The sequence below is a fragment of the Schistocerca gregaria genome, chromosome 6, assembly GCF_023897955.1.
Source record: "Schistocerca gregaria isolate iqSchGreg1 chromosome 6, iqSchGreg1.2, whole genome shotgun sequence".
Lineage (NCBI taxonomy): Eukaryota > Metazoa > Arthropoda > Insecta > Orthoptera > Acrididae > Schistocerca > Schistocerca gregaria.
The window spans coordinates 124,290,791-124,312,761 of NC_064925.1; the positions used below are offsets into that span (position 1 = coordinate 124,290,791).

The window sequence follows — 21,971 nt, forward strand, 5'->3', positions numbered from 1 at the left end:
TTTCTACTTTAATGGCGGACATATAACACCAGCGGTAACCGATGCAGTCGTGTCAACGCAAACAAGACGTTTTAAATGTTTGAACGCTGTGTGGGATTGTGTAATGCTGTGGAAGAGTTTTACATAACCTTTCTCCCTCTGGCTTAATACAAGACAATTAAACGTTTTATTTCCCCACTAAAAAAACCGCGGACACGCCTTGTTAGTAACTGCTGTACACCTTAGCTGAAAATTCATGAGTAGCCCGCATCTCTTGTTTCTCAGCTTGCAGTTATGGGTAACCGTATATTGCACTGACTTGTAAAACTCCACAAAAGGATCACTCAGCACCATGAGAGAGTTACTGTGTAATCTGAAAGTGTTCATCGGAGCTGGAAATGTTTACGAAAGTAACAAAGAACTTTATTCAGATTTGCACATGATACAACACAGGAACAAATTTTCACAAGAAGATAATGATATCAATTATAATTCTACGATATACGGCAAGAAATCCATTAGGAAATACGGTTACCTCTGAGTGATTAACACATTAACTTGTATGTCACTAGGGGATACCCCATATATGACTAGTCACTGGAACTAAAATGCTCGACTTCTGTAGGATGACTGTTCAAATCTCTGTCCGGCCATCCAGATTTGGTGTATTCGTGGTTTCCGCAAGTTATGTCATGTAGATGACGGGATGATGTCTCTGATGAAAGGATGGATGATTTCTTTTCTCACATCGACCACAGACTTGTTCTAAGTCTGCAATGACCGCGTTGTGGACGTGGCTCTAAATCCGAATCTTCCTCCCGATACAACGGCAGACATACCGGTTCTCCATTACGAGGCTGCACCATCGAGAAAAAACGTGATATAAATACTATATCGATGGACAGATATAGTGGAGATACTCTACGCTTGAAACTTTCTGCCAGATTAAAACTGTGTGATTGAATTTTCTCATTATGGGAATACTGAAGGGCAGTCTGTTTTATTTGCTAAAAACTATTGAAACTCCAAGATCACACAATTTTTTTTTTATTGAAGACAGCAACTTTCTACAGTCTTAGCTGTCATCTTATGATCTTAAACATTTTGTTTGGTAGTAAACCATGTTCATTTAACGCTGACCTCATGTACTAAACGTCAAGTGGATAAAACCCAGCACATTTTAAGGTTTGTCGTCGCTAAAGTATTTCAAATCAGACAGCATCTTTTGACAATTAAAACTGAGTGCCGGACATGTACTCGAACTTGGGAGCTTCATCTTTCACAGGCAAGTGACGTAGCTACTGAGTTATCCCACGACAACTCACGACCCTCTCTGACAGCTTTACTTCTGCCAGTACCTGATCTAGAACCTACCAGACATCACAGATGTTCTCCTGCGGCGGCAGTGAGAGCTGGTTGTGAATCGTGCATGGAAAGCTTAGTCGGTAGAGCAGTTGCTCGTGAAAGGCGAAGGTGCCGGGTTTGAGTCCAGGTGGCTCACAGATTTAATTTGCAAGGAAGTTTCAGATCAGCGCGTACTGTGCCGCAGAGTAAAAATACATTCCGGATACTCTGCACTTCTCCGATTTGAAACAAACGAAGATCAATGTCGTCCGAAGAAGTCTTGTTGCATCAAGACAGCACATTTCTCCACACAGCAGGAACAATACTACACAGTGGATTATTTCACATTCATCTTACAAACCCCGCTTAGCGCAGGAAGACTGTCACTTTTTTTTGTCTGTCGATGACACGCTTCACGGTCTCAATTCACCACAGCGTTATAGATCTGGCATCAGGGGCTACGCGGAATATCCTTTGCAGCAGGGACACACAAGCTCGTCGGCCGATGCAACAGATGTGTGGAGAAATTAAACTTTCGTTTATACTCACAAGGGAACCTCCCCATCGCACCCCCCTCAGATTTAGTTCTAATTTGGCACAGTGGATAGGCCTTGAAAAACTGAACACAGACCAATCGAAAAAACAGGAAGAGGTTGTGTGGAACTATGAAAAAATAAGCAAAATATACAAACTGAGTAGTCCATGTGTAAGATAGGCAACATCAAGGAGAGCCAGAGCCCAGCAGTGCCATGGTCCAGTGGTAAGTGTGAGCAGCTGCGGAACGAGAGGTCCTTGGTTCAAGTATTCCCTCGAGTGAAAAGTTTCTTTATTTTCGCGAAGTTATGATATGTCCGTTCGTTCATTGACGTCTCTGTTCACTGTAATAAGTTTAGTGTCTGTATTTTGCGGACACACCGCAAAACCGTGCGATTAGTAGACGAAAGGATGTGACTCTCCAATGGGAACCGAAAACATTTGATCGCAAGGTCATAGGTCAACCGATTCCTCCACAGGAAAACACGTCTGATATACTATATACGACACTGGTGACGGCATGTGCGTCACATGACAGGAATATGTTGTCGACTCACCTAACTTGTACACTTGGCGAATGGGTAAAAAAGATTCTTCTACCTTGCCCGATTTGGGTTTTGTTGTGGATGTGATAATCACTCCCAAAAAAGTGATGAAAACATAAGAGTTTGTCACACAAACTGCAACAAATGAATACAACAGTTTCACAGTCGCACAGTTTTCCCTGTGCTCTGTCAAAACATATGTTTTTAAGGTTTTCAAATTTTTCCTTGTGTAGATCGTCAAATACTGCATATGTCTAAGTAAATCTAAACATGTCCTGGAATTTTGGAGAGTGAAGTTGATTATGTGTGAGTGGCTGAACTTCGATAATTGTCTGAAAATAAAAAATTAAAATTTCCACTTGAGGAAGACTTGCACCAAGGTCCTCTCATTCCACAGCTGCTCACGCTACCCACGGGACCATGGCGCTCCTGAGCTCACATTCTCCTTGATGTTGGCTATCGGGCACATGGACTACTCAGTTTGTGTATTTTGCTTATTTTTTCCTAGTTCCACACAAGTTCTTCCTGTTTTCTCGATTGATCTGTGTTCAGTTTTTAAAGGCCTATCCACTGTGCCAACTTATAACTATACCTGAGGGGGGTGCGATGGGGAGGTTCCCTTGTCAGTGACTTGTTCCAAATGCTATAAGAAAATTATATAAATATAGCCGAAAAACAGACTGAAATGCTTGGACAAAGAACTGTGATATCTGTTTGCGAGTTCATTGTCATTCGTTGAATGTTGCTGGAAAATCATCAAAGCGTGCTCTGGACGGAGTTCGACAGACGCATCTTGGGTACAACGAAGCCGTCCAGTTGACGTATGTAGAGCATACCGTCCCGGAAATCATCTGCGAGTGATGCAGTACATTTTTTCCGTGTATGAAGATCGTATACAGAACATCATCGGAACTAGGAGACGGTGTCGACAGTTTTCTTGCCACCTCTGAGATCTCTCAGAATATCCTCCAGTGGTCGTCCTTTCGTCTCGGGCAGCGTTGAAAGCCCGATGATGGAACATGCGAGGCAGATAGCCGCGAAGAACCAGAAGGTGCCGTGGACGCCCATGGCCTCCGACATGAGTGGGTAGAGCTTGGTCATGAGCGCCGCCGACCCCCAGATGGCGCTGAAAGCCAGGACGGACGCCACGCCTCTGACGCGGGGGGCGACGATCTCCGACAGCAGTATGTACGGCAGCGGGCCCAGGCCGAACGCCATCATCAGCAGGTAGACGGAGAGGCAGGTGACGGGCAACCAGCCGATCAGCGAGACGTCCACGTCGGTCTCCGTCCTGAGGTAGAAGTACACGCCCAGCACCATCACCGAGACCCCGACGCACACGTTGGAAAGCAGCAAGATGACGCGACGTCCCAGTCGGTCCATGAGCGGCGCGGATGCAACACCACCAGCCACCTGCCGGGAACACACATATCGCATCCTCAAATACATAAGTGACAAAATTCGATGTTTATCAGTAACATCTACATCTACATTAATACTCCGCAAGCCACCCAACGGTGTGTGGTGGAGGGCACTTTACGTGCCACTGTCATTACCTCCCTTTTCTGTTCCAGTCGCGTATGGCTCGCGGGAAGAACGATTGTCTGAAAGCCTCCGTGCGCGCTCGAATCTCTCTAATTTTACATTCGTGATCTCCTCGGGATGTATAAGTAGGGGGAAGCAATATATTCGATACCTCATCCAGAAACGCACCCTCTCGAAACCTTGCGAGCAAGCTACACCACGATGCAGAGCGCCTCTCTTGCAGAGTCTGTCAATTGAGTTTGCTAAACATCTCCATAACGCTATCACGTTTACCAAATAACCCTGTGACGAATCGCGCCGCTCTTCTTTCGATCTTTTCTATCTCCTCCGTCAACCCGATCTGGTACGGATCCCACACTGATGAGCAATACTCAAGTATAGGACGAACGAGTGTTTTGTAAGCCACCTCCTTTGTTGATGGACTATATTTTCTAAGGACTCTCCCAATGAATCTCAACCTGGTACCCGCCTTACCAACAATTAATTTTATGTGATCATTCCACTTCAAATCGTTCCGCACGCATATTCCCAGATATTTTACAGAAGTAACTGCTACCAGTGTTTTTTCCGCTATCGTATAATCATACAATAAGGGATCCTTCTTTCTATGTATTCGCAATACATTACATTTATTTGTGTTAAGAGTCAGTTGCCACTCCCTGCACTAAGTGCCTATCCGCTGCAGATCTTCCTGCATTTCGCTACAATTTTCTAATGCTGCAACTTCTCTGTATACTACAGCATTATCCGCGAAAAGCCGCATGGAACTTCCGACGCTATCTACTAGGTCATTTATATATATTGTGAAAAGCAATGGTCCCATAACACTCCCCTGTGGCACGCCAGAGGCCACTTTAACGTCTGTAGAGGTCTCTCCACTGAGAACAACATGCTGTGTTCTGTTTGCTAAAAACTCTTCAATCCAGCCACACAGCTGGTCTGATATTCCGTAGGCTCTTACTTTGTTTATCATGCGACAGTGCGGAACTGTATCGAACGCCTTCCGGAAGTCAAGGAAAATAGCATATACCTGGGAGCCTGTATCTAATATTTTCTAGGTCTCATGAACAAATAAAGCGAGTTGGGGCTCACACGATCGCTGTTTTCGGAATCCATGTTGATTCCTACAGAGTAGATTCTGGGTTTCCAGAAATGGCATGATACTCGAGCAAAAAACATGTTCTAAAATTCTACAACAGATGGACGACAGAGATATAGGTCTATAGTTTTGTTCATCTGCTCGACGACCCTTCTTGTAGACTGGGACTACCTGTGCTCTTTTCCAATCATTTGGAACCTTCCGTTACTCTAGAGACTTGCGGTACACGGCTTTTAGAAGGAGGGCAAGTTCTTTCGCGTACTCTGTGTAGAAACGAATTGGTATCCCGTAAGGTTCAGTGGACGTTTCTCTGTTGAGTGATTCCAGTTGCTTTTCTATTCCTTGGACACTTATTTCGATGTCAGCCATTTTTGCGTTAGTGCGAGGTTTTAGAGAAGGAAGTGCAGTGCGGTCTTCCACTGTGAAACAGCTTTGGAAATAGGTGTTTAGTATTTCAGCTTTACGCGTGTCATCCTCTGTTTCAATGGCATCATCATCCCGGAGTGTCTGGATATGCAAAATGGCATACAGTTCAATACCTCTAGAGAACACTTTTCATAAAAAGGAAAGTGGAGTCTAACATTACTCTTGAGGACGATGACTGGTCCAGTTTCATTTAATTGAAGGGTGAGGGTTAGAGGGTGGGTTGTGGGCAGAGGAGGAGGGGGGCAGACGGAGGGTGGTGGCAGATTGTGTCGTTTTTAGATTCACGATTCGTCTTCAGATTTTTGACGTGTGATATGCCCATGCCCAGTTGTGTGAATTTAATCGTTAAATCAGGAATTGAAGGATGAACTGGCTGTGGGAAAGTGGAGAAGGGAAGTTTACTCCTTTCAGCTTTCGCATATCCTCACTTTTAATCCAGTAAGAAACACCTCAACGTAAGTAATATATGAAACATGTAGGTATTGCTGAAAAATTTGCTACTCAGATAGAGGCGCTGAAGTTTAAGATAAATAGGAAGTAGAAAAAAGTGAAGTACACAGTAAAGAAACATAGTATGTTAGTCTTTCAGCCTGACATTGTGTGACAAAGTAAATTGCACATATCCTGTATAAACACTTCTGAAGACCTAATGGAGTTGTGAATTCCACAGGCACTCCACACATCAGCTTTGCCAGGATTTTCTAGTATAATAACACCACTGTAATCTAGATTTGTAAATGTTCAGGTCTGTAATTCTATGACCATTCAAACATCTCTTCGAACTGCACTCCGAACAATTTCTTTATATTTCTGAGACGTTGAAGAGGTGATGGCGTGTTCTTACACGTTGCAGCTGTGTGATCCGTTCAGTTTAGGCTTTCGTCCGCTATCGTTGTTACTGTGGTCTTCAGTCCGAAGACAGATATGATGCAGCTTTTCACGCTAGTCAGTCCTGTGCAAGCATCTTCATCTCTTCATAACCACAGAACCTACATCCATCGTAACTGTTTACTGTCTCTCTTTACAATTTTTCCTGACCGTACTTCCCATCATTACCCGACTGGCAATTCCTTGATTCTTGAAGATTTGTTCTATCAACTAATCCATTCTTCTTGACAGGTTCAGCCATTAATTGCACTTCTCCTAGCTTCGATTGCGTATCTACTCATTTGTTATTCAAATTCCTCATCAATCTTTCAGTATTGTTCTGTAGCACCATGTTTAAAAAGATTCTATTTACTTCTTGTCTGAACTGCTTATCGTTTACGTTTCACTTCCATAGAGGCTAATTCCAGACAAATACCCACAAAAAAGTTTCCTTACACGTTAACAAATCGAACTCCTCCTTTTCAAAAGCCCTTTGCTTGTTTATTATCTTTTCTTGTTTTTGGGCCACAATTATGTAATAACGTTTGAATGAAATTTGCGCAGTTTGATTCTACAACTTCTTTAAGTTATATTACTATCATGATTTCAGCCTTAAGACATTGTCAAGTACAACACTGAAAAAAGTTTTGTAGAAGTGCATAGAAAATGAGGAGGACTCTATCTTTATAAATATTTGATCATTATATTAATTGTACATTTCGTACTTCATATTTCATGCGTTATATCTCTTCCACAATATATTGGCTACAACACGTGGTATTTTAATTGCAGACTTTCGTAATTTTCTGTTCCATATTTACGTATACCACATAGACGGAGTTTATAGTAAGATTCGACCGATGATTGTTCTCTGTTACGGTTATAATTTTTCTACAGTGCACTGGTGTACGGACTTTCTCATTTGAACCAGTATATAACGTAGGGTACTCCTTTCAGCGTGATGTCATATTTTCGTGCTATAACATATTGTTTACACCTTGAATTCACAGAGAACACAGTTCTTCCAAAGATGTACTTACAGATGTACTCACAGATAACACAGTTCTTCCAAAGATGTATGGATTATGCAACATAGACTTACAACCTACAATGTTCATCTTTCAAATTATCTTCACTGCACATGTAACTACTGTACTGATGTTCATTCGGTGGCTCGATTCTTTTATGTCTGGAAACATGTTTGCTACTTGTCTGCCATACATTTCTGTGGTTTTGAACTAGAATGTCCAGTTCAATAGGATCCTCACAATGACTTCACTTAACGAAGTCTAATTATAGCCAATATGTAAGCAGTATTAATTCGGTAATTTTTTATTCTGATGTTGACAGGGCGCACTGGTGTTACATTTTGGCTCTTCCTACATTCTCTGCATTTGTACAAACTTATTCAGTGTTGTACTTAAGAATGGCTTAAGCCTAAATTATGATAGTAATATAAGATAAGGAAGAGGCGAAAAGTTAATTAAATTAATCTTTTCTTGATGTTATCAGACTGCATTTTACATCCTCCCCAGTTCTGCTATCATCAGTTTGCTACACTCATCTACTATTTTCAGTGTCTCATTTCCTAATCTAGTCCCCGCAGCATCACCAGATTTAATTCGATTAGTTTTCATTACTCTAGTTTTACTTTTGCTTAATTATAATCTCATTTCAAGGCACTATTTATTCCTTAAAATGCTCTTCCAAGTCCTTTGGCGTCTCATGAGAGAATTGGAATGTCATCGCAAACCGCAAATGTCTCATTTATTCTCCCGGAACCTTAATTGCCCCTCTATATATCCTGCTGGTTTGCTTTACTGCTTGTTCAATGTAGAGATTGAATTACATTGAGGCTAGGCCACAACCCGGTCCTTTGTTTCTCAACCACTGCTTTCGTTTCATGTCCTTCAACTCTTATAATTGCAGTCTGTATTCTGTAGGGGAGACCGGGGCAGAATGAACTACCGGGACAGAACGGTCTCAATGGTCTAATTTCATCTAGAGCCGCTACAGTGCACTCAGACTGCCAAGTGCTTATCAAACCAATGTCTGTTACGATTTAGTAAGGTTGGAGCTGTTGTCACGCGCCAGTCACTTAGTCTGCATATAAAAGTGAGCGAATTCGCTCTCTTGTTGTAACGTAAAATACCGTTTCTATTTAAGGTAAACCTGTCATAATTTTTTCTTCACAATCAACGTTTAGTCCACCTAGATCAGCATGTTCTTATTTGTCTTTGTGTCCAACGTTATTGTAAAAGAAGTGTTTACGTTTATTACCGTATATTGTCTCAACAGATAGGCGTTTGGGGGCGGTGTGGTGTAATGGTATAACCTGTTCTGCCCCGGTCGCCTTTAATTTTTCATTTGACCATTTCTACCGCATGTTGTGCCTTTCTCGTCTGCAGATGGTACGTCTTTATTTGCGGAAAACGGAGAGACAAAATTAGTCAGCGAAAAATATGCGTCCATCAGTAACGCCACTGGGTCAAGCTTACCTAATTTTAGCCTGGGAAATGTTACTCCAATATCTAGAGTTACACCATGGACAGAAACGAGTGACAAGAAAGAGAAGTAAAACTGCACCGTTACATCATCTCTCTACATCAATGCGCTACAAGAAGCGGTAAAAAAGTCCTGGGAGCTAAAGAGAGTAGAGTAAAGATCAGGCTGCTAGCTCGGGAAGAAGAAAGTGAAAGGAAAAGGAAAAGTTCTTCAATCAAAGAAGAGGAAGAAAAAAGAAAAAGAAATTGAGCCCATACAAAATGAAACATCCGAAGACGACGAATGTGCGGCACGTACATATTGCAGGAAATTATATTCCACTTCAGCTGACGGATGGTTCAGATGGTTCAAATGGCATTGAGCACTATGGGACTTAACATCGGTCATCAGTCCCCTAGAACTTAGAATTACTTAAACCTAACTAACCTAAGGACATCACACACATCCATGCCCGAGGCAGGATTCGAACTTGCGACCGTAGCGGTCACGCGGTTCCAGACTGAAGCGCCTAGAACCGCTCGGCTACAACTGACGGCTCTCCCCTACAAGTTGCAAATAACCTTCTGCTCCCTGTATTTTGTCCTTGGTACCTTCAGAATTTCAAGACGTGTATTCCAAGGTACACTGTGAAACTCTTTCTCTAAATCTACAAATGCTGTAAACGTAGGTTTGCCTTTCTTCGAGTAGTCGCCTAAGGCAAGTAGTAAGTATCATTTTTGTCCCGTGTGTTCCTAGTTTTACCAAGCATGAAGACCAATCTTCCCCGAGGTCGGCATCTAACAGTTTTTCCGTTCTTCTGTAAACGATTCGTCTCGGTGTTCGCCAAGCTTGACATTAAACGTGGTTCGGTAACTTTCGCACCTGTCAACAGCACCTGCATCCTTCGGAATTGGGATTAAAAAACTGGCTCTGAGCACTATGGGACTCAACTGTTGTGGTCATCAGTCCCCTAGAACTTAGAATTACTTAAACCTAACTAACCTAAGGACATCACACACATCCATGCCCGAGGCAGGATTCGAACTTGCGATCGTAGCGGTCACGCGGTTCCAGACTGAAGCGCCTAGAACCGCTCGGTCACAACTGACGGCTCTCCCCTACAAGTTGCAAATAACCTTCTGCTCCCTGTATTTTGTCCTTGGTACCTTCAGAATTTCAAAACGTGTATTCCAAGGTACACTGTGAAACTCTTTCTCTAAATCTACAAATGCTGTAAACGTAGGTTTGCCTTTCTTCGACTAGTCGCCTAAGGCAAGTAGTAAGTATCATTTTTGTCCCGTGTGTTCCTAGTTTTACCAAGCATGAAGACTAATCTTCCCCGAGGTCGGCATCTAACAGTTTTTCCGTTCTTCTGTAAACGATTCGTCTCGGTGTTTGCCAAGCTTGACATTAAACGTGGTTCGGTAACTTTCGCACCTGTCAACAGCACCTGCATCCTTCGGAATTGGGATTAAAAAACTGGCTCAGAGCACTATGGGACTCAACTGTTGTGGTCATCAGTCCCCTAGAACTTAGAATTACTTAAACCTAACTAACCTAAGGACATCACACACATCCATGCCCGAGGCAGGATTCGAACCTGCGACCGCAGCAGTCGCACGGTTCCGGACTGGGCGCCTAGAACCGCGAGACCACCGCGGCCGGCAATTGGGATTATTACATTCTTCTAGAAGTCTGAGGATATTTCGCCTGTCTCATATATCTAACTCGTGTACAACCAGGCATCGACCGCAGTAGGATGGAGTGCGTACCTGTAGCAGACCCATGACGATGGTAGCGAGCTCTGGTGAGAGAGAGCTGCCGGACTCCTGGAAGATGAAGACGGCGTAGTTGAGAACGGCGAAGAGGCCGGCCATCTGCTGGTTGATGGCGACCACGATGACGAGCGAGATGCCGACCAGGCTGACGGCGGAGCACAGCCGGCCGCTCGCCGCCGCCCCCTGGGCTGCGCCGCCCCCGCCGCCGCCGCTGCTGTCCCTGCCCAGCGACGCCTCCAGCCGGGCCATCTCGAGCTCCAGCTGGTCCTCCGTTATCCCGCGGCGCAGCCAGCGGAGGGACTGCGCAGTCGAATACGTTGTCTTTCATACCATCCGCGGCCCTTATAAAAAATTTGTAAGCAGATATTTTGTGGCGGGAAAGGTCCTTCTTCAGTGGCTGGCTAACCAAGTTGAAATATCTGTCTGAGACTTCGGGAGAGTTATTAGGGAAATAAATTGGATTCTAAACATAACTTTTTACATCGCTAATGAGGTCACTCACTGGGTTAGTACGTAATAAAAAAGAAAGCGACACTCAAATACAAAAGTAATCTTTAAAATAAAGCATTGTTTATGTTAAATAGCTAGCCTTTAGGCACTATTTTCATTTATAGTAAGCTACAGCAAAAAATTAAAAAGTTGTTCTCAACCGCTTTTCCCAGCGCAAGCACTTTTTTCAAATTCTGAGTGCACTTGAATCACTTGTTGGTATTCTTCCCCGTTTTGTCGAAATGTGACAGTTGGTCTTCCGTAAATCAATATTTACAACATACTCCTTTCCCGTTTAAACTGAAAATGTTCCGAGCAGGTCTTTTTTCCTTAACCTTCTTCCAACTGTTCAATAGCCTATTGTCTATAAAACTGCAAATAACACAAAAACAAGGTTATGTTGCAGCTCACTCAGCCACATGAGATGATTGACTCTCAGGCGGTCAGACCAGTGCTGTCAGTTGCAATTAACTAAATAACCCACAGAATTGTACGAAATACTTGAAATTACCAGCCACTCATTCAAATTGCAATAATAGCAACAACAGAAATATTTACTTAGAATAACTGGAATTAGGGTAAAAAGAGGTTCAAAATGGTTCAAATGGCTCTGAGCACTATGGTCATCAGTCCCCTACAACTTAGAACTACTTAAACCTAACTAACCTAAGGACATCATACATCACCCAGCCATCACGAGACAGAGAAAATCCCTGACCCCGCCGGGAATCGAACCCGGGAACCCGGGCGTGGGAAGCGAGAACGCTACCGCACGACCGCGAGATGCGGGCTAAAAAGAGGTTATCGCTAATGATTTTAGTTGGGAATGTGTCACGTACCGATTCCAATTTCAAAATTCCAAAAATCGTGAATTCTGTAGCCATCGACTAGTATCGGATTCGAACGAGTCCAGCATCTTGCACACCGATTATTTGCTATTAATCTTCTTCATGTTAGTGTCTTCGTTTTATCTTCACAACAGTGCAGCCATACGAAAGTGGATACAGAAAGGAGCAGAAGTTAGTTTGTCTCAAATGTCATTACATCTGACAATAAATCTTTTTCTTTTTTTCACTGATAACAGTTTAACGTTTAAGTGTGCATTTATCATGAAGAAACACATGTCAGCAGTTTAATACACGCGGTAATAACTTTTTATCAATAATAATTCTTCAATAATATACAGATATTTGACAGTGATTACAAAGTATGTTACATTAGAAAACGATGACCTAAGGACAATGTTTTTTACTTCGGCTTCTCACTGCACAGCTGTTCAACGCGGTGTGTATGTATATATATATATGTGTGTGTGTGTGTGTGTGTGTGTGTGTGTGTGTGAGAGAGAGAGAGAGAGAGAGAGAGAGAGAGGGAGAGAGAGAGAAAGAGACTGTGTGAGTGCGAGAGAGAGAGATCAAGAGTGAGGAGTAGAACTGGTACAAATAAAAAGGACGTTATAAATGATAAGTAGCGCTCCGCAACATGAGCTCTTCCCTGGTAAAAAAAAAAAAAAAAAAAAAAAAAAGCTTTTCTCTTCTTTCCTTGCGGTATTAGTAATAAAGGCAAGTGTAAACATTTACTAACCTTTAATATCGGGACTATTATCTCATTCCCCTATTTTAGTTGGTAATTATAAATTCGAACAGGAAAATTTTAAAATATACATGTTTTTATAAATGCCCAAATTTTGGACATTTAAAACTGCTTTACGCAAATTCCCGGAAAATGCCCTTTTGCAAATGTCCAGCCCATTGGGCATTTGCCTGGCCCTCGTCACCACTCCTATACAAGAGAACTTGATTAGTATCAAGCATAGAAGTTAATTTGAGAAAGGAATTTCCGAGATAGTACGTTTGAAGAACAGCTTTGTATGGTAGTGAAACATGCACTATGATAAAACCGGAAGAGAATAGACTCGAAGCGTTTGAGATTTGGTACTACAGAACAATGTTGAAAATTAGATGGACTGATAAGGCAAGGAATTAGAAGTTTCTCCGCAAAATCAGCGAGGAAAGGAATATATGGAAAACATTGACGAGAAGAAGTGACAGGATGGTGGGACATCCGTTAAGTGCAATAACTTCCACCATACTAGAGGGAGCTCTACAGGGTAAAAACTATAGAGGAAGACAGAGGCTGTAATACATCCAGCACGTAACTGAGGACGTAGGTTGCAACTGCTACTCTGAGATAAGGAGGTTGGCACCTGAGAGGGATTTCTTGCGGGCCGCGTCAAACCAGGCGGAAGACTGATGATTCGAAAAGAAAATGTTCATTATCTTTAAAAAATAATGGTATTATATGAAGTAGGTAGTGGATGGCAAAAATATCACTTAGTTTACTTAGTTGGTTAGTGTCATGTTCCAAGGATCATATTGTACGATAGATCGTAATGATGTGTAACAAGTCATTTACGTTCACACTGCAAACTGAAGTTAATTTTTTTTCAGAAAGAAAGAAGATGTATAAATATTGTGAGTTAGTGAGTCCTACTCAGCACTTTTCACGCATTACAGTAACGGAAATTCTTCTACGGAATAGGAGGAGTTGCCAAGGCGACCGAGCGAGGTAGCGCAGTGGTTAGCACGCTGGACTCGCATTCGGGAAGACGATAGTTCAAGCCAGAGTCCGGCCATCCTGATTTAGGTTTTCCGTGATTTCCCTAAATCGCTTCAGGCAAATGCCGGGATGGTTCCTTTTGAAAGGGCACGGTCCACTTCCTTCCCCATCCGATGGGACCGACCAACTTGCTGTCTTGTCTCCTCCCCCCAAATCAACCAACCAACCAGCTTGTCACTGTCAAGGAGAAAATTTCTTAGTTTGTTTTCAAATCTTACTTCTCTGTCTGTCAGCATTTTACATCGCTGGGTAAGTGATCAGAAATTTTTGTTGCGGCAGTGTGCGCCCCTTTTTGTTATGAAGACAGCTTTAATGTAGAATGATGAAAGTCAGTTTTTCTTTTAGTACTGTCATTATGTACATAATTGTTCGTTTTGAACTGTAGTCGATTATTTACAACAAATTCCATGATGGAGTAAATATACTGTGAGGCAATAGTCAGAATGGCCAACTCCGTAAACAGATCTTTATCAAATGATCGTGGGTGACCGCTACATATTCTTCTTACAGCGCGTATGTGCGAAATAAAGAGTTCCTTTCTTTAAAATGAGTTACCCCAGGACTTATCCCGTAAGACATTATTGGATGAAAGAAGGCAAAATGCGCCAACTTACTGATTTGTCTCTCTCAAAGATTTGCAGTGTCATGGACATTCAGGATGTTCCTTGGAGGAATGGTCAGTATTCAGGGTGATTTTGTAAAATGAAGAAACCGCGCGACAGTTAATCGATCAACAATCCTTTATTATACACACTACCGCTTTTGGTACACTTAAATTTCCGTCATCTTGTGTAAAATGTAATAATGAAAATATTGTGTTAGAAGACAGTGGGAATGGATCCTCAAATATAAAATGTCAGGTAAGGACTACGCATCTAAAATTCCTAAAATGAATTAACATAGGCCTAAATTAAAAGAGAGAACAGGACGTTTCTTACATCATTCGCACGTATGCAGTACAATTATAATATGTAACGAATGTCATTGCCTAAAACAAAAATAAAACAGCTAAATATTAATATCTAGCTTTCTAATCCACTCCAAAATCATTATACGTACCCTAATAGCATCGAAGGACACATTCCTCTGTTACATGTCCAAAAGATTGTTTCAGATCATCACGGTCACAACTCGGAGCCTCCACATACCCCATTTATAGAGCAAGTCATAGTACCTACCACATCCAGTGCGGATTCTATTTAATTTTAACCACAGTTTCCTTTCAAGTTCGTCGCCAGCAGTATCACTGTTATATTTCTGGAACCATTCCCATTCTTGCTAATTTCCAATGTGTTGACAGTTCGTGTTCCAGAGGTCTTCTACTTTGTTTTTAATTGTAGCTAGCTGCTCAGCTTACAGTAGTGGCGGGTGTCTCGAACGCATCCCATTTCCTCGTACGACAGGGACGACGTGATAAATGCCTAATTCCTTACTCTCTGGTATATAATGGGCAATCTCTAAGCTAGGTCTCAGTGCTGAGAATCTGTGGTGGATAGAGATTGCTTAGCAGCGGAAGCCTGTATACATGAGTGGTCTGATTGTACCAGTTGTCGTGCACATCGTGTTGTTGAACTGCACATCGATGTGGCTGGTACGACAACTATTGCCTGAAGCACATTACTCTGTTCCCGAAAATTTCAGTGCAAGAGCCAAAATACGCAAAGTCTCCATTGAAGCCCACCAGGTTGTGTCACAGTCTCTGAATGATGTTGTTGCGATTTTTTGTCTCTGCACTGTGTAGAAGAGTTAAGTTATCGCTAACCTGCCGCAGCTGATGTTGGATGTCAATCAAACGCATTGTCAAAGCATACCTGGAACTGGCCAAGACTTGGTGTTCTTTAAATCTCATACGAAAATGCCGCCTGTTTTGCCAATGTATCTGCTCTTACACAACTGGCTTCTATCACAATGAGTACGTTACAAACCAGGATAAACGTAAGGAGCCTCTTTGAAAACGTAACGGTCCCTTAAGCCAGTGCCCAATTTTTTTTTTTTTTTTTTTGTATGAAAAAGTCTCGCGGTTCACTCGGCCTTTTTAATCCAGTATCTCAATCATAGACCCCCGATATCCGCTACTCGCAGCAATATACTTGATTACACCGAACTCGCTTTCATATGCCTTTGATGTCAGGAGAACATTATTTAACCTGTTTAGGCGGGCCCGGAAGGCTCTAGTTTCACGTTTAAACGGGTGGTTCGATGTTACATTCAGAACTAAATTATCAGTAGCCTCTTTTCTATACATGTCAAACTCTACCTCGCCATCCGTTCAGGGATGTGACATGAACGATCATTCGGAGCAAAAGAGTCAAGTAAACATGTACTCTAAAATGCACACTTTAAGAGCTATGAGCACTTCTTGATCTTCGGTACCGTGAAACATAACTCTACTGCTGCAAGCTCTTCGCTTTCCTTATTTTGGGGGAGGTAGTGGTGAGCAAAGCAAGAAAAAATGTGCAGTAAACACGGACTCTGATATGCATACCTCATGAGCTATGAGCACTTTTCGAATAGAAGAAACGTGTTTCACGTCAGCGAAGATTAACAAGTGCTAAAAGCTTTTAAGGTACGCATCTTGGAGCCCATGTTAACTGAACGTTTTCCTTGGTATGGTCCATACTGCCATATTCGCCGAATATGGAAAGCAAAGAGCTTGCAGTACAAGAAATTTGTTTCGTACTATAGAAGACGAGGAACTGCTTATAGTTCGCAAGGTATGCAGCTTAGAACCCATGTTTACTCAACTTTATTGCTTCGATTGAACGTTTCTGTCAAATTCCTAAATATTGAACTTTCCTCCTGGGTCAACCCGGACACACATTAAAACCTCTGAAAAAATCTGTTTTATACTGACACGAATTATCTGAAGAATGGTGCAAAATTGAGACAACTCACCTCGGGGAACATCAGTTTGGGTTCCGGCAGTAATTGAAGGCACGCTGACAGTTGCGAATCACCTTCATCCTTTCATGCTTGATGTTTTCCCTAACGGCGATGTCGTCTTTCAACAGCATAACTGAAGACATGCGATGAAAATACGTGATGTCCCTCAAACGTAAAAACTTAGAGATAAGTGTTGACATCTGTTGCTGGATACGGGAACTATCAAAACTGACATTAGTCTCACCCCTAAATATCAATTAGGGGTGAGACCAATGGCAATTTTGATAGTTCCCGTACTCAGCAATAGATGACAACACGTATCTCTAAGGTCTTACTTTTGAGGGTTAGCCCCTTTTTCCTCGCATGTCTTCAATTGTCCGCGTCTCTCAGCCGGACCATGCTACAGTGGTTTGAGGAGAAATATAGTGAACTCACGTTGATGTCTCGGCGATTAGTTTCGCCTCATGTAAATTTTATGAAACCCTTATGCGTCGCTATCGACCGTCACAGCATACGCAAATCAGCGGCCGTTATTTAGGCGAATTGCACGACCTGTGCGTAGACATCTAACGCCACATACCTCCACAAACTTATCAACAAATTATCGGGTCCCTGATACGCTGAATCATTTATGTATTTCGTTGGAAAGACGAACAAACAAGTTATTAAGCAGATGGTCATAATTTTTGGCTCATCATTGTTTATATAAGATATTTGAAGGAAGCTCTCAGATAGATTATATAATGGTAAGGCAGAGATTCAGGAACCAAGTTTTAAAATGGAAGACATTTCCAGGGGCAGATGTGGACTCTGACCACAATCTATTGATTATGAACTGTAGATTAAAACTGAAGAAACTGCAAAAAAGTGGGAATTTGAGGAGATGGGACCTGGATAATCTGATAGAACCAGAGGTTGTAGAGAGCTTCAGGGGGAGCATTAGGGAACGATTGACAAGAATGGGGGAAAGAAATACAGTAGAAGAAGAATGGGTAGCTTTGAGAGATGAAACAGTGAAGAAAGCAGAGGAACAAGTGGATAAAAAGACGAGGGCTAATAGAAATCATGAGGTGAAGAAATATTGAATTTAATAGATGAAAGGATTTCATAAAAATGCAGTAAATGAAGCAGGCAAAAAGGAATACAAAAATGAGATCGACAGGAAGTGCAAAATGGCTAAGCAGGGATGGCTAGAGGAGAAATGTAAGGATATAGACGCGAATATCACTAGGGGTAAGACAGATACCGCCTGCAGGAAAATTAAAGAGACCTTTGGAGAAAAGAGAACCACTTGCATGAATATCAAGAGCTCAGATGGAAACCCAGTTCTATGCAAAGAAGGGAAAGCAGAAGGACGGAAGGAGTATATAGAGGGTCTATACAAGGGCGTTGTTCTTGAGGACAATATTATAGAAATGGAAGAGATTGTAGATGAAGATGAAATAGGTGATATGATACTGCGTGAAGGGTTTGACAGAGCACTGAAAGAACTAAGTCGAAACAACGCCCTGGGAGCAGACAACATTCCAATAGAACTACTGACAGCCTTGCGAGAGCCAGGCCTCATAAAAATCTACCATCTGGTGAGCAAGATGTATGAGACAGGCGAAATACCCTTAGACTTCAAGAAGAATAAATAATTCGAATCCTAAAGAAAGCAGGTGTTGACAGATGTGAAAATTATTGTACTATCAGTTTAATAAGCCATGGCTGCAAAGTACTAACACGAATTCTTTACAGACGAATGGAAAAACTGGTAGAAGCCGACTTCGGGGAAGATCGGTTTGGATTACGTAGAAATTTTGGAACACATGAGGCAATACTGACCCCACGACCTATCTTAGAGGTTAGATTAAGGAAAGGCAAACCTGAGTTTCTAGCATTTGTAGACTCAGAGAAAACTTTTGACAATGTTGACTGGAATACTCTCTTTCAAATTCTGATGGTTGCAGGGGTAAAATATAGGGAGCGGAAGGCTATTTACAATTTGTAGAGAAACCAGATGTCAGTTATATGAGTCGAGGGACATGAAAGGGAAGCAGTGGTTGGGAAGTGATTGAGACAGGGTTGTAGCCTATCCCCGCTGTTATTCAATCTGTATATTGAGCAAGCAGTAAAGGGAACAAAAGAAAAATTCGGAATTAAAATCCAGGGAGAAGAAATAAAAACTTTGAGGTTCGCCGATGACATTGTAACTCTGTCAGAGACAGCAAAGGACTTGGAAGAGCAGTTGACCGGAATGGACCATGTCTTGAAAGGAGGGTATAAGATGAACATCAACAAAAGCAAAACGAGGATAATGGAATGTAGTCGACTTAAGTCGGGTGATGCTGAAGGAATTACATTAGGAGATGAGACACTTAAAGTAGTAATGGAGTTTTGCTATTTGGGGAGCAAAATAACTGATGATGGTCGAAGTAGAGAGGATATAAAATGTATACTGGTAATGGCAAGGAAAACGTTTCTCTCGACTGAAGACCACAACAACATTTGAAGTCAGAACAAAGACTCATAATTTTGCTCTTTCTGCGTATAGTGCAAGACAAATATATTTTCGAGGAATAGATAAGGTGATTTGGTGAGAATGGCACGACGTCTCTAACGCTGCAAGTTATGTCGTCCTTCCTCGGCGAATAAGCTTATCAGTTGCGTGACTGCTTCGATATCTTCACAGAAGAGCGCTTCGCAGTGCTGCCACAGATCTCATATTAATTACACAGCCAGACATTAACCGCTTACGTCTGGCATGACGTCAGATGCGACGTTGCGAGAACAGGCACGTTCTTGACAAGTGCGTTGCTGTAATATTCAGCAGTGCTGCTAAGGGATCCAATTCGACGTAGGCAGAACACAGTTTATAATCACCTGCACAGGGGATGACTGAAAGACCGGTGGAACAAACAACAGGTGGTTCCTATGGTTGACGATGGCGGAGTTGACGAAGTCAACGGCTGGACATAAGCAAAGTGCAGAACGTGACAAAACACGTCATGAACGTGCACGAAAAGTCCAGGGAGCGATCTGAATCGTAAAACGCAAACAAAGGCAAGATCACTTACTCTACTATCAATGGCGAGGGGTATAATGATCACTGTCGGATTCTGCATTTTATTACAGGGGACTCTGGATTTCCTTTACCTAAAAGAGAAGTCCAATATAGGCTGTAACAAATTATTTATGAATCTATTCCGAGCTACAGACACCGACAAGTGAGAACGAAATATGAGACAATACAATATACACGTTTAGATGAATGTTAAATCATCTTCATTGTGATTGAGTAATTACGTGACAGAAAAATCGTTTTGAAAGACGCACTTTTTTTATTTTCAGCAGTTACGACATCGTTGAAGTACACATATGAAATGACTTACAGGTACCAAGAGAAATCTAAATTTAATATACGGTGACAGAGAAGCAGATGTCATGTACAGTGTATTGCTCCAGACAACCGCGAAATTTGTGAAGGAGGTCTTATGCTTATAGACAGATCAATAACATTTGCGAAGCTTAATTAGCAGTACACACAATGGTCATTTATGGACGGCATAAGATAGCGCACAAATCTCATGAAATTATGAAGAGGACAGGTAGTCACTTCCTGTTGAAGCGTCCCCTTTGAACAATTATACATGACTGTGCTTAGACTGACACACATTATTTTTTTAGCGCAAAGCAATCTGACTTTCAGTAATCCCTACAAGAGAATGGCCCTGACTAAATTAACCTATACGTTTCACAAATCACTTGCCTCACAAAAATCTTCGTTACTCGAGTTACTGCAATACAGCGAGCGCCACTACTGCCAGCTAAATAAAAGATTCAAACTACGGAAGGCACTAACTACTGATAGGCATAGTTAACAAATGAAAGATTTTGATAAAGAACAAACAATGTATTTACCTCAATAGTGTTCAAAAGTCATAATGTATATAGCAGTTCATGTCATCCAGTCTTACAAATTTCAAAACTCCGCCATTTCGCTCCCCACATCCACCACTGCTGGCGGCTCACCTCCAATGCGCAATGCTACGCGCTGATAACATCCAGCTGCCCAACACTACAATGGCGAGTATTACAACAATGCCAACCAGCCACTGACTGCACACAGCAGAGCCAGTGATTTTCATACAGAAGCACTACGTGGCGTTACCAATAAGAAAACCTAAACAGCCTACTTACACTGTTTATGCAATATTACAAGTTCATAACATGAATGAATGAGCCATTGTAAAGTATTTTGAAGGAAGTTGAGAGAATTGCATCCAAAGATGTCAGAAGTCTGCTGACAAAAAGCGAAGGTTAGCATTGAGCTTGTTGTTGCTGTGGTCTTCAGTCCTGAGACTGGTTTGATGCAGCTCTCCGTGCTACTCTATCCTGTGCAAGATTCTTCATCTCCCACTACCTACTGCAACCTACATCCTTCTGAATCTGTTTAGTGTATTCATCTCTTGGTCTCCCTCTACGATTTTTACACTCCACGCTGTCCTCCAATACTAAATTGGTGATACCTTGATGCCTCAGAACATGCCCTACCAACCGATCCCTTCTCCTAGTCAAGTTGTGCCACAAATTTCTCTTCCATCCAATTCTATTCAATACCTCCTCATTAGTTATGTGATCTACCTATCTATCTTCAGCATTCTTCTGTAGCACCACATTTCTAAAGCTTCTATTCTCTTCTTGTCTAAAATATTTATCGTCCACGTTTCACTTCCATACATGGCTACACTCCATACAAATACTTTGAGAAACGACTTCCTTACACTTCAATCTATACTAGATGTTAACAAATTTCTTTTCTTCAGAAACGTTTTCCTTGCCATTACCAGTATACATTTTATATCCTCTCTACTTCGACCATCATCAGTTATTTTGCTCCCCAAATAGCAAAACTCCTTTACTACTTTAAGTGTCTCATTTCCTAATCTAATTCCCTCAGCATCTCTCGACTTAATTAGACTACATTCCATTATCCTCGATTTGCTTTTGTTGATGTTCATCTTATATTCTCCTTTCAAGACACTGTCCATTCCGTTCAGCTGCTCTTCCAGGTCGTTGGCTGTCTCTGACAGAATTACAATATCATCGGCGAACCTCAAAGTTTCTATTTCTCCTCCGTGGATTTTAATACCTACTCCGAATTTTTCTTTTGTTTCCTTTACTGCTTGCTCAATATACAGATTGAATAACCGCGGGGATAGGCTACAACCCTGTTTCACTCCCTTCCCAACCACTGCTTCCTTTTCATGCCCCACGATTCCTATAACTGCCATCTGGTTTCTGTACAAATTGTAAATAGCCTTCCGCTCCCTGTATTGTATCCCTGACATCTTGAGGATTTGAAAGAGAGTATTCCAGTCAACATTGTCAAAAGCT

General features: G+C 41.9%; 1 protein-coding gene across 2 annotated transcripts in view; it reads right to left on the reverse strand.

Annotated features, from left to right (window-relative positions):
- Positions 1–380: 380 nt before the first annotated feature.
- The window catches only part of LOC126278609 (facilitated trehalose transporter Tret1-like), a 56,141-nt gene continuing 34,550 nt past the window's right edge, over positions 381–21,971 (reverse strand). The window contains exons 4-6 of one of the 2 annotated variants that reach the window (XR_007550730.1): positions 10,596–10,901; positions 3,034–3,815; positions 381–1,880 (exon numbers count right to left, since the gene is read on the reverse strand). Coding sequence is in view for 1 of the 2 variants with exons in the window: in XM_049978850.1 (XP_049834807.1) it covers positions 3,315–3,815; positions 10,596–10,901 (807 nt within the window). In the remaining variant the exon portion in view is untranslated. Of the gene's footprint in view, positions 1,881–2,831; positions 3,816–10,595; positions 10,902–21,971 lie in introns of those variants that run through there. The other variant, XM_049978850.1, reaches the window with a different exon arrangement.